We start from the raw sequence: 15,725 nt of genomic DNA on the forward strand, positions 1-15,725 counted from the left end.
GGGTGATTTGCAAGTCACATTCTCGCACTGGCAAAAAAAATAATCTCTCATGCCGCAAAGGTCTATGGTCAGTTTCATTAGGCTATACTAAGTGGCAGCTCTTTATTGCATTTGCTTCGATACAAATTGTTTTTCTAGTGCCTTCTATAGTGTTACATGGTCGTAGCTATGAATTTAGGGCAAGGGCATGTAAAATAGGGTCACATTTATTTAATATTCATATCACCAAAGAACTGACATGACTAAAATATTCTCCCTGATGGCTTCATGAGTAAGGACGATGGTGATCAGGTGGATCCGAATCATGAACAGGAGGGCGTAGAGTCTCCACACGATGCACGAACGCACAAGGTGACAAATTCAAGAAAAAAGAACAGGCTTGGCGCCATGTAGTTCTCCTGGGCTACACACGGGGGAAGGGGGGATAGTCACTGCCACATCTCGAGCTTTATCCTCAACATCTCCCGTCGTTGCCGTGGTCGGCTCCATGTAGGCCATGCCCTAGGAGGCACCACGCGATGGTGGGGCCTCTCTTTCTCCATCGCCCGTTGATGTTTCCTTGCTATATTACGAAAAATATTGTTGGACCCACAAGATCAAGGATTTGTGGCAATTGGCAAGAGAAGGATTCTCCCTCACCGGGAAGAAAGCATATCAATTTGCAGAGTTCTTCTATGAGTCCAATGATCAGCCCTGCTTTCAACTAAGAATCTTTGTTATTGGTCCCTGACTTGTCTAGCGAGGGTGTCAACCTCACTAGATTCGCTAGTTACCAGGATTAATGTATCCGCGTGTGCGAATGAATTTGTATGCAAATGTAACCGATTTAGAATATCAAAAAACAGAAAATGTTAAAAAGATATTGTATTTATGAGGAAAAAAGGACCGAGATCCATACATTCACTAGTGACATTTCTCCAAATAGCATAGGCATGGTAATCAAATTGCAATTTCGTATCGGTTAAATTGCAGTGTTTATGGTTAATTATACATGTCATGATTGCATGTGGCCATTACGTCCTTATATCGATAAACTGCTTAAAAGCATGCACCTATAGCTAATACTCCATTCCAAGACCAAAATTCTTCATACATCTGAAAGTATTAGCTCCACACCGAGGCAATTAGCTAACTATCTTCTTATTCTCAGTGACAATAACACAATACAAAACCCTTATCTCTTACTTTCACCGAGATAGACTACTTGCAAGGTTAAACCCCAACCAATGCACATGACTCCCTCTTCAAGATTATCCATCTAAACGGGTCAAGAAATAAACTAATAGACCGGAGAGCATGCACATCTTAAAAATGCAGCACAGAACCGAAACAAAGAAAAAAATCATATATAATCAGATCATAAAAGTGACAATTCATCACACCGCAATAAACATACCAAGATTACATCAATCTGATCACAATCATGTTACACGGCTCATGTGATCTTTGCATTGAAGAACCTGAGGTAGTAGAAGCCACATAATTACTATTATGGACACATAGTCACATAACTATTGTTATGGACCCGTAGTACACGGATGACTACTCACATGGTCAAACTTAAAGGTGTTGTATATGTATATACACAAGGTTGATGAAGAAAGCTCAATGATGACATTAGGTGTTGTATATGTTAGCATATTTTTCTACCAGCTTAGTCAAACTTAAAGGTGTTTGACTTAGCACAAACCTTGTTGCACCTTACGTTTCATGTGTGCATGTGGCGAGAATATTCTATTTAAAAATATCTCCTAACTTAAAAAAACACTAAAGTTCTGTCATTTGGTTTTCCTTCATCTAGCCTTGTAAATTCCACACTCCTTCTTTCTATTTTGATTTTCTTTCCTTCCATCTCTGCTTTGTCCATCAATATTTTTTCTGAAACCGCCTCAATTGTCACACCTATTATTGACTTATCTAATAAACTTGAGTTTTATTTGGTATGTCAATAAAGTTACTAAATGAGTGTTTATCAAATAAAATTCTACTTTTTTACACAATCACAATAATATGGGCAGGCTACTATAATATTTATAACATATCACAATGCAGGAATAATTATTTATCAGTCCCTCTTATCCAAAATAAATTTCATATTTTTAATTCAAATTTTAAGTAAAACCACGACACTTATTTTGGATCGGAGGGAGTATAAAATAGCATTTTCACATGGTTTCCAAGTTCCAAATTCCGGGCTCCTATCCAAAACTTCACACCTGTTTCTTTACCTGATTCAGCATCATGCCAATCTAATTACAAATGTATTACAAACTCGCCAAATAATGGCCTTCCAAGAAAGAAGGAACAACCAATAACTTCAAGACAATTCGACGAAAGAAAGATGTGACATGCTAACCAAGACTACCGTATGTACTAACAAGCCCATCACTGGCGTGTGACGCGTGTCATCCAAAAAATGAGGCATAAACTCACAGATATCTACGTGAAAATAAATAGACCTGAATTCAGCCCCTCCCACCCACGCCGACGGCGAGTCTCATAGCCAGCACACTTCTGAATCGGATAACTGGAAACACAAATCTAGACTGTGATACGTCTCCGTCGTATCTACTTTTCCAAACACTTTTGCCCTTATTTTGGACTCTAACTTGTATGAGTTGAATGGAACTAACCTGGACTGACGATGTTTTCAGTAGAATTACCTTGGTGTTGTTTTATGTGCAGAAAGCAAATATTCTCGGAAAGTCCTGAAACTCCACGGAATACCTTAGAAAATATAATAAAAAATCCTCGCCAAATATGAAGACCAGGGGGCCCACACCCTTTCCACGAGGGTGGGCCCCCCCCCTAGGGCGCGCCCCCTACCTTGTGGGCCCCCTGTTGACCCTCCGACGCCAACTCCAACTCTATATATTTGCTTTCGGAGAGAAAAAATCAGAGAGAAGAAATCATCGCATTTTACGATACGGAGCCGCCGCCAAGCCCTAAAACCTCTCGGGAGGGCTGATCTGGAGTCCGTTCGGGGCTCCGGAGAGGGGGATTCGTCGCCGTCGTCATCATCAACCATCGTCCATCACCAATTTCATGATGCTCACCGCCGTGCGTGAGTAATTGCATCGTAGGCTTGCTGGACGGTGATGAGTTGGATGAGATTTATCATGTAATCGAGTTAGTTTTGTTAGGGTTTGATCCCTAGTATCCACTATGTTCTGAGATTGATGTTGCTATGACTTTGCTATGCTTAATGCTTGTCTCTAGGGCCCGAGTGCCATGATTTCAGATCTGAACCTATTATGTTTTCATGAATATATGTGAGTTCTTGATCCTATCTGGCAAGTCTATAGTCACCTACTATGTGTTATGATCCGGCACCCCCGAAGTGACAATAATCGGGACCACTCCCGGTGATGACCATAGTTTGAGGAGTTCATGTATTCACTATGTGTTAATGCTTTATTCCAGTTCTCTATTAAAAGGAGGCCTTAATATCCCTTAGTTTCCAATAGGACCCCGCTGCCACGGGAGGGTAGGACAAAAGATGTCATGCAAGTTCTTTTCCATAAGCACGTATGACTATATACGGAATACATGCCTACATTACATTGACGAACTGGAGCTAGTTCTGTGTTACCCTATGTTATGACTGTTACATGATGAACCGCACCCGGCATAATTATCCATCACTGATCCGGTGCCTGCGAGTTTTCCATATACTGGTTTACGCTTATTTACTTTCCCGCTTTTACTGTTACAATCACTACAAAATATCAAAAACTTTACTTTTGCTGTCTTTACTTTTGTTGCCGCTACCACCACTATCATATTACTGTGCTACTAAACATTTTGATGCAGATACTAAGTTTCCAGGTGTGGTTGAATTGACAGCTCAGCTGCTAATAGTTGAGAATATTCTTTGGCTCCCCTTGTGTCGAACGAAAAAATTTGGGTTAAATACTCTACCCTCGAAAACTGTTGCGATCCCCTATACTTGTGGGTTATCAAGACCTTTTTCTAGCACCGTTGCCGATGAGCATAGCTCTATTCTTTGAGTCACTTGGGATTTATATCTGCTGGACACTATGAAGAACTTGAGAGATCCAAAAACTAAGATCTATCCCTCAACTACGAGGGGAGGTAAGGAACTGTCATCTAGCTCTGCACTTGATTCACCTTCTGTTATGAGTAAGTTTGCGACACCTGCATCTGCTTCCGCTATTCGTTCTGATATGTCGCATGTTATTGATGATGCCACTTCTACTATACATGATACTTATGATGAAACTGCTTCTATGACTGATACTACTGTGCCCCTTAGTGAATTTCTTGAAGAACAAATTGCTAGGGCTAGAGAAAGAGAAATTGATGAAACTGAATATGATGATGATAGTGATGATGAAAATATGCATGTTATTCCTGAAGGTTATCTTTTTGATAAAGATGCTTCTTTAGCTATTTTAGCCTGCAAAGATAGATATGAGCTTAAAAGGTTATTAATTAAATGGAACAAAGAATCACTTAAAGATAAAATGAAACCTGATCCTGCTTTTGCTACTTCACCTATATGTGTTCCTGATAAATATTATGAATTCTCTGTTGATCCTGATATAATTACTTTGGTTGAATCTGATCCGTTTTATGGCTATGAATCTGAAACTGTTCTGGCACATCTTACTAAGTTAAATGACATAGCTGCCCTGTTCACTAATAATGAGAGATCACGTTACCTCTATTTACTCAAAATATTTCCGTTCTCATTAAAGAGTGATGCTAAGATATGGTTTAATTCTCTTGATCCTGGTTGTGTGCGTAGTCCCCAGGATATGATTTATTACTTCTCAGCTAAATATTTCCCTGCTCATAAGAAACAAGCTGCTTTGAGGGAAATATACAATTTCGTGCAAATTAAAGAAGAGAGTCTCCCACAAGCTTGGGGGAGGCTTCTCAAGTTACTTAATGCTTTGCCTGATCATCCTCTTAAGAAACCTGAAATACTTGATATCTTTTATAATGGACTAACCGATGCTTCTAGAGATTACCTAGATAGTTGTGCTGGTTCTCTTTTCAGGGAAACAACACCGGATGAAGCTGAAATTCTATTGAATAATGTTGGGGAACGTAGCAATAATTCAAAATTTTCCTACGTGTCACCAAGATCAATCTATGGAGTCATCTAGCAACGAGGGAGGAGTGGATCTACATACCCTTGTAGATCGCGCGCGGAAGCGTTCAAGAGAACGGGGTTGATGGAGTCGTACTCGTCGTGATCCAAATCACCGATGATCCTAGCGCCGAACGGACGGCACCTCCGCGTTCAACACACGTACGGAGCAGCGACGTCTCCTCCTTCTTGATCCAGCAAGGGGGGAGGAGAAGTTGATGGAGATCCAGCAGCACGACGGCGTGGTGGTGGAAGTAGCGGGATTCCAACAGGGCTTCGCCAAGCGCTGCGGGAGGAGGGAGATGTGTCATGGGAGGGAGAGGGAGGCGCCAGGGCTTAGGTGTTGCTGCCCTCCCTTCCCCCACTATATATAGGGCCAAGGGAGAGGGGGGCGCAGCCTTGGCCCTTCCTCCAAGGAAGGGTGCGGCCAAGGGAGGAGTCCATCCTCCCCAAGGCACCTAGGAGGTGCCTTCCCCCTTTAGGACTCTTCCTTTCCCTCATCTCTTGGCGCATGGGCCTCTTGGGGCTGGTGCCCTTGGCCCATATAGGCCAAGGCGCACACCCCTACAGCCCATGTGGCCCCCCGGGGCAGGTGGACCCCCTTGGTGTACCCCCGGGACCCTCCCGGTGGTCCAGGTACGTTACCGATAAAACCCGAAACTTTTCCGTTGACCAAAATAGGACTTCCCATATATAAATCTTTACCTCCGGACCATTCCGGAACTCCTCTGACGTCCGGGATCTCATCCGGGACTCCGAACAACTTTCGGGTTACCGCATACTAATATCTCTATAACCCTAGCGTCACCGAACCTTAAGTGTGTAGACCCTACGGGTTCGGGAGACATGCAGACATGACCGAGATGACTCTCCGGTCAATAACCAACAGCGGGATCTGGATACTCATGTTGGCTCCCACATGTTCCACGATGATCTCATCAGATGAACCACGATGTCAAGGACTTAATCAATCCTGTATACAATTCCCTTTGTCTAGCGGTACGATACTTGCCCGAGATTCAATCGTCGGTATCCCGATACCTTGTTCAATCTCATTACCGACAAGTCTCTTTACTCGTTTCGTAACACATCATCCCGTGATCAACTCCTTGATCACATTGTGCACATTATGATGATGTCCTACCGAGTGGGCCCAGAGATACCTCTCCGTTTACACGGAGTGACAAATCCCAGTCTCGATTCGTGCCAACCCAACAGACACTTTCGGAGATACCTGTAGTGTACCTTTATAGCCACCCAGTTACGTTGTGACGTTTGGCACACCCAAAGCACTCCTACGGTATCCGGGAGTTGCACAATCTCATGGTCTAAGGAAATGATACTTGACATTAGAAAAGCTTTAGGATACGAACTACATGATCTTGTGCTAGGCTTAGGATTGGGTCTTTGTCCATCACATCATTCTCCTAATGATGTGATCCCGTTATCAATGACATCCAATGTCCATGGTCAGGAAACCGTAACCATCTATTGATCAACGAGCTAGTCAACTAGAGGCTTACTAGGGACATGGTGTTGTCTATGTATCCACACATGTATCTGAGTTTCCTATCAATACAATTATAGCATGGATAATAAACGATTATCATGAACAAGGAAATATAATAATAATCAATTTATTATTGCCTCTAGGGCATATTTCCAACAAATAATATGTTGACAAATGAAAATAATTGGGCACCTCCTGAGCCAGCTCCTGAGCCAACTCCTGCTCCAATTACTGAGCCTATTCCTAAACCAACTCTGAAGAAGAGAGGTGTTCTATTCCTCAGTCCCGAAGATATGCAAGAGGCAAAGAAATCTATGAAAGAAAAAGGTATTAAAGCTGAAGACGTTAAGAATTTACTTCCTATTGAAGAAATACATGGTCTTAATATACCGCCTGTTGAAGAAACATATGATCTTAATTATTTATTTACTGAAGAACCTCCCGATATCCCAACACAGGTAGTAAAGGTAAATTCTCTCTATAGATTTGATGAAGGTGATATCCCTCACTATAAGTCTGCTAGGCAATGCTTTGATGAGTTTGATAATTTTATTGTCAAATAAGAAAATTTCAATGCTTATTTTGGTAGACAATTGAAATATGATTCCGATATAATTAAATACTTGGGTGATTATATGGCTAATATTAGAGGTGAACTTAAACTTGTTGGCAAACATGCTTCTATGGTTACCACTCAAGTAGAACAAGTACTTAAGGCTCAAAAAGAATTGCTCAATGAAATGAATAGTAAGAAAAATGATTATGCTGTTAGAGTGGCTACTAGAACTGGTAGAATGACTCAGGAACCTTTGTATCCTGAAGGCCACCCTAAGAGAATCGAGCAAGATTCTCAGAGAAATAATATTGATGCACCTAGTTCTTCTAAAAAGAAGAAAAAGAAAAATGATAGAACTGTGCAAACTTCTAGTGAACCTATTGCTGAACCACCTGATAATCCAAATGATATTTCTATGTCTGATGCTGAAACACAATCTGGTAATGAACATGAACCTAGTAAAAATATTAATGATGATGTTCATGATGATGCTCAACCTAGTAATGATAATGATGTAGAAATTGAACCTATTGTTGATCTTGATAACCCACAATCAAAGAATCAACGTTATGATAAAAGAGACTTTGTTGCTAGGAAACATGGGAAAGAAAGAGAACCTTGGGTTCAGAAACCCATGCCTTTTCCTCCGAAACCATCTAAGAAGAAGGATGATGAGGATTTTGAGCGCTTTGCTGAAATGATTAGGCCTATCTTTTTACGTATGCGATTGACTAATGTGCTCAAAACAAATCCTTATGCTAAATATATGAAGGATATCATTACTAATAAAAGAAAGATACTGGAAGCTGAAATTTCCACCATGCTTGCTAATTATACTTTTAAGGGTGGAATACCAAAGAAACTTGGAGATCCCGGAGTACCTACTATACCTTGCTCCATTAAAAGAAATTATATTAAAACTGCTTTATGTGATCTTGGAGCCGGTGTTGGTGCCATGCCTCTCTCTTTATATCGTAGACTTGACTTGAATAAGCTGACACCTACTGAAATATCTTTGCAAATGGCTGATAAATCAACTGCTATACCTGTCGGTATTTGTGAGGACGTGCCCGTTGTGGTTGCAAACGTTACCATTTTAACGGACTTCGTTATTCTTGATATTCCCGAGGATGATAATATGTCTATTATTCTTGGAAGACCTTTTCTTAATACTGCAGGGGCTGTTATTGATTGCAACAAAGGCAATGTCACTTTTCATGTTAATGGTAATGAGCATACGGTACACTTTCCGAGGAAACAACCTCAAGTTCATAGTATCAACTCTATTGGAAAAATTCCATCGATTATATTTGGAGGTTTTGAATTCCCTCTTCCTACTGTCAAGAAGAAATATGATATTCTTATTATTGGGGATGTGCATATCCCCGTTGAGGTAACTTAGTGTTATTCGAAATTTCTCCGGTTTCATGATTATCAGAATGAGTTTGTTAACAAGACTTGATCAACCTTGTTAGTGGATTCTTTTTTATGAGCATGAGATGGATGAAACTAGAAGCACAAACTTCTGTACCCTCTTTATATTTTCTGTAATTTAGTAGAAATAAAGTAAAAATAGTATTTTTCTGTCTGTTTCCTGACTTATCCGTGCAATATAAAAATATCCTGAAAATAAAAGTCCTCAGAAAGCCATGCCAATTTAATATGATTTTTTCGGGAATATTTGAGGATTTACTGTGCAAAAATTACCACGGGAGGAGCTCCCACCTGGCCACGAGGGTGGTGGGCGCGCCCCCCTCCCTAGGGCGCGCCCCCTGCCTCGTGGGCCCACGGTGGCCCTCCTCCACTTATCCCAGCACCCATCTTCTTCCTCTGCCTCACACAAACCCGAAAAACCAACTCAAGCACGAGTTCCATCCACTTTTGCTGTGATTTTTGATCTCCTTGCTCAAAGCACCTCTCGCAAAACTACTTGGGGAGATTGTTCCTTGGCATGTGACTCCTCCATTGGTCCAATTAATTTTTGTTCTAGTGCTCTATTCTTTGCAAATTTGTGCTGCATAGGTGACCATGTTCTTGAGCTTGCATGTCAAATTTATATGGTTCCAAGTAGTTCTAATGCTTGATATAGGCTCTAGGCACTTGTAGGAGTAGTTACTATCAATATTATTGAAGTTGGTTCACTTTTGTTTGAAGTTACTAAAAATTTCAGAATTTTTCAGAGAAAAACAATATGCTTAGGAAGATGTTCCAAGGTGGTTCCTCTAAGAAGCAAGGACCCAGGATTGCTATGTGCGATGCTGACGAGGATCCACCAAGAGACGCTCCAGTACGGCCTTGCGAATGGCCGTCGGAAAATTTTATGGACCGTGCAGGACTTAAAGAAGAATTCAAAGCATATTTGCGCAATGCCGGTCTTGAGGAATTTGAGGCCAACAAATGCCCCCAATATCATGATCTCACAAGTTCATTTGTGAGGAGGTTTGAGTATTCATCTTCGCGTAATTCTCCTTCAGTCATGTTTGATCTTTATGATAAATCTTATAGAATGGACTAAGAGGATTTCACTCTTGCGTGCAAACTTCCATCATGGGGCAGTATTAGGGATCCCCCTAAATCTGAATTTAGAAACTTTCTTGCTAGTATAACTGTGGGGGAATCCAAAGACATAACGCAGGCTACCATAGGGAGCATTCACCTTCCTGCTATACATTATTTTGCTCTCTTTATCGGTAGATGCATAAATGCTAAGGATGAAGCATGTCACATGTGTGTCCCTGATCTTAGCATTCTTAGGAGTGCTGTGTTAGGAGACCAATCTTATCATATGGGAGCCATTGTAGCTCGTATGTTGCATCATAATAGACATAATGGAGATTTCTTTGGAGGAATTTACGCAACCCGCTTAGCTCATTTTCTTGAAATAGACATTCGTGAGGGTGATATGGAGTTGCCTCTTGCATATTTAGATTATAACTCTATGGCTTCGCACCAGTTTGTCGAGAGGCATGAATCACCTCTCTTATATCGCTTAATTTTTGATAAATGACGTGTTTTCCGTATTACTCTCCCTGCTCCTGCCTTCTTTGATTCACAGACAAAAGGAAGATATGTTATTACCAGAGAGGAGGCAGAAGAGTACGAGAGGAGAGCGGAAGCAGCTCGACTCCACGCTGCAGCTCAGCAGGCGATAACCGCTGCACAACAGTATGATCCCAACTATTCTTCCTCATCACAGTACGACCCCAACAACTATTATTATGGATATCCGCCAGGCCAGCCGTGGCCATATACCAACTTAGGCCAAAAGCCTAAGCTTGGGGGAGTACGTATTTTTCACCGACATTACATTTATGTTCACACACACTCGTTGCTAGATGTCGGTGCTCATACTTTTTCACTGTAATATCCATGCTAGTTTATTTTCCTTTTCCTGCTTTCTTCTTGTGTGTTTGTTAAACCTTAAGGAAAAAAATTAGTAGTAATTTACTTTCCTGTTGTAGTAGTAATTAAAAAGAAAACCAAAAAAATATTTCCCGCTCTTCTTTTGCTTGTTGGGAGCTTTCCCGTGTAAATAGTTTTCTTTTCTTTTCTTTTCTTTGGGGGTCAGTAGGAGAAGACCATAATTAAATTGTTGAAGTGGCTCTTATATGCATTATTGTTGATTTAACCAAGAGCCCATATTGCCTTGTCTCCCCCTGTTTATTGAATGCTCGCAGATTCCAGCTTAGTCCAATGCACGTGCACTCTTATTATTATTCACACCATTCGGTCGTGCAAGTGAAAGGAAATTATGGTGATATATGATGGACTGACTGAGATGAGAAAAGCTAGTATGAACTCGACCTCTTTTGTTTTTGTAAATATGATGAGCCCGTCGTTCTTGATTCAGCTTATTATGAATAAACATGTTTGCAATGACAATTAGAGATCATAGTTGCTTGTGCCATGCTTGATTAGCTATGAGTTATAATGATTTACCTCGTGTGCCAACATGGTATTGAGATGATTATGAGGTGGTATGATGGGGTGGTATCCTCCTTTGAATGATTTAAGTGACTTGACTTGGCACATGTTCACGCATGTAGTTGAAACAAAATCAACATAGCCTTCATGATATTTATGTTCATGGTGGATTATATCCTACTCATGCTTGCATCCAATGTTTATTAATTTTAATGCATGTACATGGCTGTTGTCGCTCTCTAGTTGGTCGCTTCCCAGCCTTTTGCTAGCCTTCACCTGTACTAAGCAGGAATACTGCTTGTGCATCCAATCCCTTAAACCCCAAAGTTATTCCAAATGAGTCCACTATACCTTCCTATATGCGGTATTTACCTGCCGTTCCAAGTAAATTTGTATGTGCCAAACTCTAAACCTTCAAATAAACATTCTGTTTTGTATGCTCGAATAGCTCATGTATCAACAAAGGCTGTCCTTATCTTCCGTGTTAGGCGGGTTATTCTCAAGAGGAGTGGACTTCGCTCCTCACTCACGAGAAAATGGCTGGTCACCGAGATGCCCAGTCCCATGCTTTATGCAAACTAAATCAAAATTAATTGCAAACAAAACTCCCCCTGGGACCTAATGTATGTTGGAGGCACTCGTTGTTTCAAGCAAGCCATGGATTGATGCTTGTTGGTGGAGGGGGAGTATAAACTTTACCATTCTGTTTGGGAACCGCCTATAATGTGTTTAGCATGGAAGATATCGCCATCTCTTAGTTGTCACGTTGACAATGAAAGTATACCGCTCAAAATGCAATTTATCTCTATTTCAAAACCGAGCTCTGGCACCTCTACAAATCCCTGCTTCCCTCTGCGAAGGGCCTATCCATTTACTTTTATGTTGAGTCATCACCCTCTTATTAAAGAGCACTATCTGGAGAGCACAACTGTCATTTGCATTCATCACTATTAGTCTATGTTGGGTATGACTATGATTGGATCTCTTTTACCATGAATTACAATGTCTAGTCAGTCCTTGATCTTTAAAGGTGCTCTGCATTTATGTTCTGCGGTCTCAGAAAGGGCTAGTGAGATACCATCTTGTTATATCATATTATGATTGTTTTGAGAAAGTGTTGTCATCCGAGATTTATCATTATGACTTGCTAGTTGATTATGCTATTGATACGAGTAATTGTGAGACCTGAGAATCATTGCAAATGTGGTTAGTTATGATCTATGCTGAAAACTTGAATGCTGGCTTGACATAGTTACAACAACAAGAGCAAACAGAGTTTGTAAAAGTTTTTCTTTCTTTCTTTCAGTTTGTCAACTGAATTGCTTGAGGACAAGCAAGGGTTTAAGCTTGGGGGAGTTGATATGTCTCCGTCGTATCTACTTTTCCAAACACTTTTGCCCTTGTTTTGGACTCTAACTTGTATGATTTGAATGGAACTAACCTGGACTGACGCTGTTTTCAGCAAAATTACCTTGGTGTTGTTTTATGTGCAGAAAGCAAATATTCTCGGAAAGTCCTGAAACTCCACGGAATACCTTAGAAAAAATAATAAAAAATCCTTGCCAAATATGAAGACCAGGGGGCCCACACCCTTTCCACGAGGGTGGGGGCGCCGCCCCCTAGGGCGCGCCCCCTACCTCGTGGGCCCCCTGTTGACACTCCGACGCCAACTTCAACTCTATATATTTGCTTTCGAAGAGAAAAAAATCAAAGAGAAGAAATCATCACGTTTTACGATATGGAGCCGCCGCCAAGCCCTAAAACCTCTCGGGAGGGCTGATCTGGAGTCCGTTCGGGGCTCCGGAGAGGGGGATTCATCGCCGTCGTCATCATCAACCATCCTCCATCACCAATTTCATGATGCTCACCGCCGTGCGTGAGTAATTGCATCGTAGGCTTGCTGGACGGTGATGGGTTGGATGAGATTTATCATGTAATCGAGTTAGTTTTGTTAGGGTTTGATCCCTAGTATCCACTATGTTCTGAGATTGATGTTGCTATGACTTTGCTATGCTTAATGCTTGTCACTAGGGCCCGAGTGCCATGATTTCAGATCTGAACCTATTATGTTTTCATGAATATATGTGAGTTCTTGATCCTATCTTGCAAGTCTATAGTCACCTACTATGTGTTATGATCCGGCAACCCCGAAGTGACAATAATCGGGACCACTCCCGGTGATGACCATAGTTTGAGGAGTTCATGTATTCACTATGTGTTAATGCTTTGTTTCGGTTCTCTATTAATAGGAGGCCTTAATATCCCTTAGTTTCCAATAGGACCCCACTGCCACGGGAGGGTAGGACAAAAGATGTCATGCAAGTTCTTTTCCATAAGCACGTATGACTATATACGGAATATATGCCTACATTACATTGACGAACTGGAGCTAGTTCTGTGTTACCCTATGTTATGACTGTTACATGATGAACCACATCTGGCATAATTATCCATCACTGATCCGGTGCCTACGAGTTTTCCATATACTGGTTTATGCTTATTTACTTTCCCGCTTTTACTGTTACAATCACTACAAAATACCAAAAACATTACTTTTGTTGTCTTTACTTTTGTTGCCGCTACCACCACTATCATATTACCGTGCTACTAAACACTTTGCTGCAGATACTAAGTTTCCAGATGTGGTTGAATTGACAACTCAGCTGCTAATACTTGAGAATATTCTTTGGCTCCCCTTGTGTTGAATAAATAAATTTGGGTTAAATACTCTAGCCTTGAAAACTGTCGCGATCCCCTATACTTGTGGGTTATCAGACTGATCCACTTATTTGTCATTGTCCTTGAACCCTGCAAGGAGGGGCTCTTTCTTCTCGTCCCACTTATTCAACCTTTTCTGCGCCTCCTCTACCTAAAGAATGTAGAAAATACACAGTACCGTTAAGTAGTGCATCTTTTTCAACGCATATATTTGATCAGTTTGCATCAACCATATACTCTCAAGAAGGTTCTAAATCATGTGATGGAAGGAGGGATAACGAGCAAGCAACAGTTTGTATGCTACAATTAGACAACATATAAGGCGACAAGAAAGGTAGGCTGTATCCTCGGACATCAGGGAGTTAATTTGCTATTCATCATTTCAAATTTCTTTTAAAAGAACGGAAATGTAAATTCAACTTTTTGATCTTGTAGTAATAAGGAATATCTCTTTGGTCCAGTCAGTTCTCATGGTGACCCACGGTAGAATGGTTATCTGCAAGGTCGTTCCCCCAATCAAGCCACCCCAAATGCCCTGCAAGTAGGCATGCGATTCCATCAACACAACTTAGAACACAAAACTTAAGACTGTGTGATCATTGAATATACATGAAAATTTCACAGACAAATCCATCACCTTTGCACCAAGATAGAAGAAAAACCCGAGAACATCACCAAGTGGAATGCCTACAATGTAGTAAGAGTCGACATTCACGTAAGCAACAAATTGTTGCCATCCACATCCAATGATGTTTCCATGCATGTTAGTAAATTTAAATCACCATGAATATGTTGTATCTCAAGAGAGAAAATATGCAACAGAAAACATGGTAGACTTGTTTCCCTCATTTGTACCTACACTTTTCTTCCCTAATGGCCTAAATCTTGTAGTAGCCTATTCTTTTCTTGTACTTGACTACAAAAACTAATCAAATCATGGTACGGAAACCTACTATATTCGTAAAATAACATGCTAGGCATAATAGTTTGTGCACGGCCGACAAGGTACGTTAGAGTTCAGTAACTATGAACAAAAAATATAGATTGAATTAAAAAACTAAAATTGCATAAGAAGTGTAATCTTAAACAAAACATAGATGGGCCAGGGATACAACTAGCTCCTGCTCTTTGAAAATTGCATCTGGCATGAACATTCTCTAGAAAGGTGTACTAATGGACCGGACAATAATGAACATAGCACATTTTGTCATCCAAAAAGTTTCTAAAAGTTACCAGTCAGTACAGATTGGATGCCGCCGAGAACGAGTGTGATGGCGAGCAACGGGTAGAGATCTTCCACCGCGTCCGAAATTGCTTCACCATCTGTGAACAAGTAGTTGATGTGGTTGTGGAGGCAGAGGATCACAACAGCAAGGATGGTAGAGATTGTTGCAGAGAGCCTGCTCATGACCCACATAGAGAAAAATGCAGACATTGGGTTGCCGGCGCCAAGCTCATTGCTCACTCTTACACTAAAGTGAAAACGCATCAATTAGTTAGTTAGAGTACTTACCTAGTTGTCAGTAAGCAATGCTAATGTTTATCAAGGCCTTTGAGTATAGACTTGCGAACCTTGCAGCGGCATTGAACCCAACGGAGATCATGAACACCCAACCATAAATCGTCATGTTGCACACATGCAGCACAAGTTAATTAGCACCCGCACATGCATTACAACTCAATTAGCACTAACTCTGCTGACTTATTACTAGGAATAATAGAAAGGTTCAAAGTCCAATGATACTCTATATGGAGAAAACAATTACTAGTAATTAAATAAAAAGTCAAAAAAATTGAATATATTTTTGAAATAAAGTTGACCTTCCATTGTATTTGTAAAAAAGTTCCACAAAAAGAAAACTCTTGTTGACATCTTGGAAAAAAGGGGCCAAAATAGT

General features: G+C 40.8%; 1 protein-coding gene across 1 annotated transcript; it reads right to left on the bottom strand.

Moving 5' to 3' along the window:
• Positions 1-13,894: 13,894 nt before the first annotated feature.
• Positions 13,895-15,455, bottom strand: LOC119273170 (protein DETOXIFICATION 40-like). Its single transcript, XM_037554433.1, has 5 exons — positions 15,400-15,455; positions 15,064-15,299; positions 14,465-14,586; positions 14,278-14,362; positions 13,895-13,980 (listed from the first exon to the last, which is right to left on the bottom strand). Exons 1-5 carry the CDS (start codon positions 15,453-15,455, stop codon positions 13,895-13,897), a joined length of 585 nt encoding a protein of 194 aa, XP_037410330.1.
• Between the last annotated feature and the right edge of the window lie 270 nt (positions 15,456-15,725).

Source organism: Triticum dicoccoides, chromosome 3A (genome assembly GCF_002162155.2).
Source record: "Triticum dicoccoides isolate Atlit2015 ecotype Zavitan chromosome 3A, WEW_v2.0, whole genome shotgun sequence".
Lineage (NCBI taxonomy): Eukaryota > Viridiplantae > Streptophyta > Magnoliopsida > Poales > Poaceae > Triticum > Triticum dicoccoides.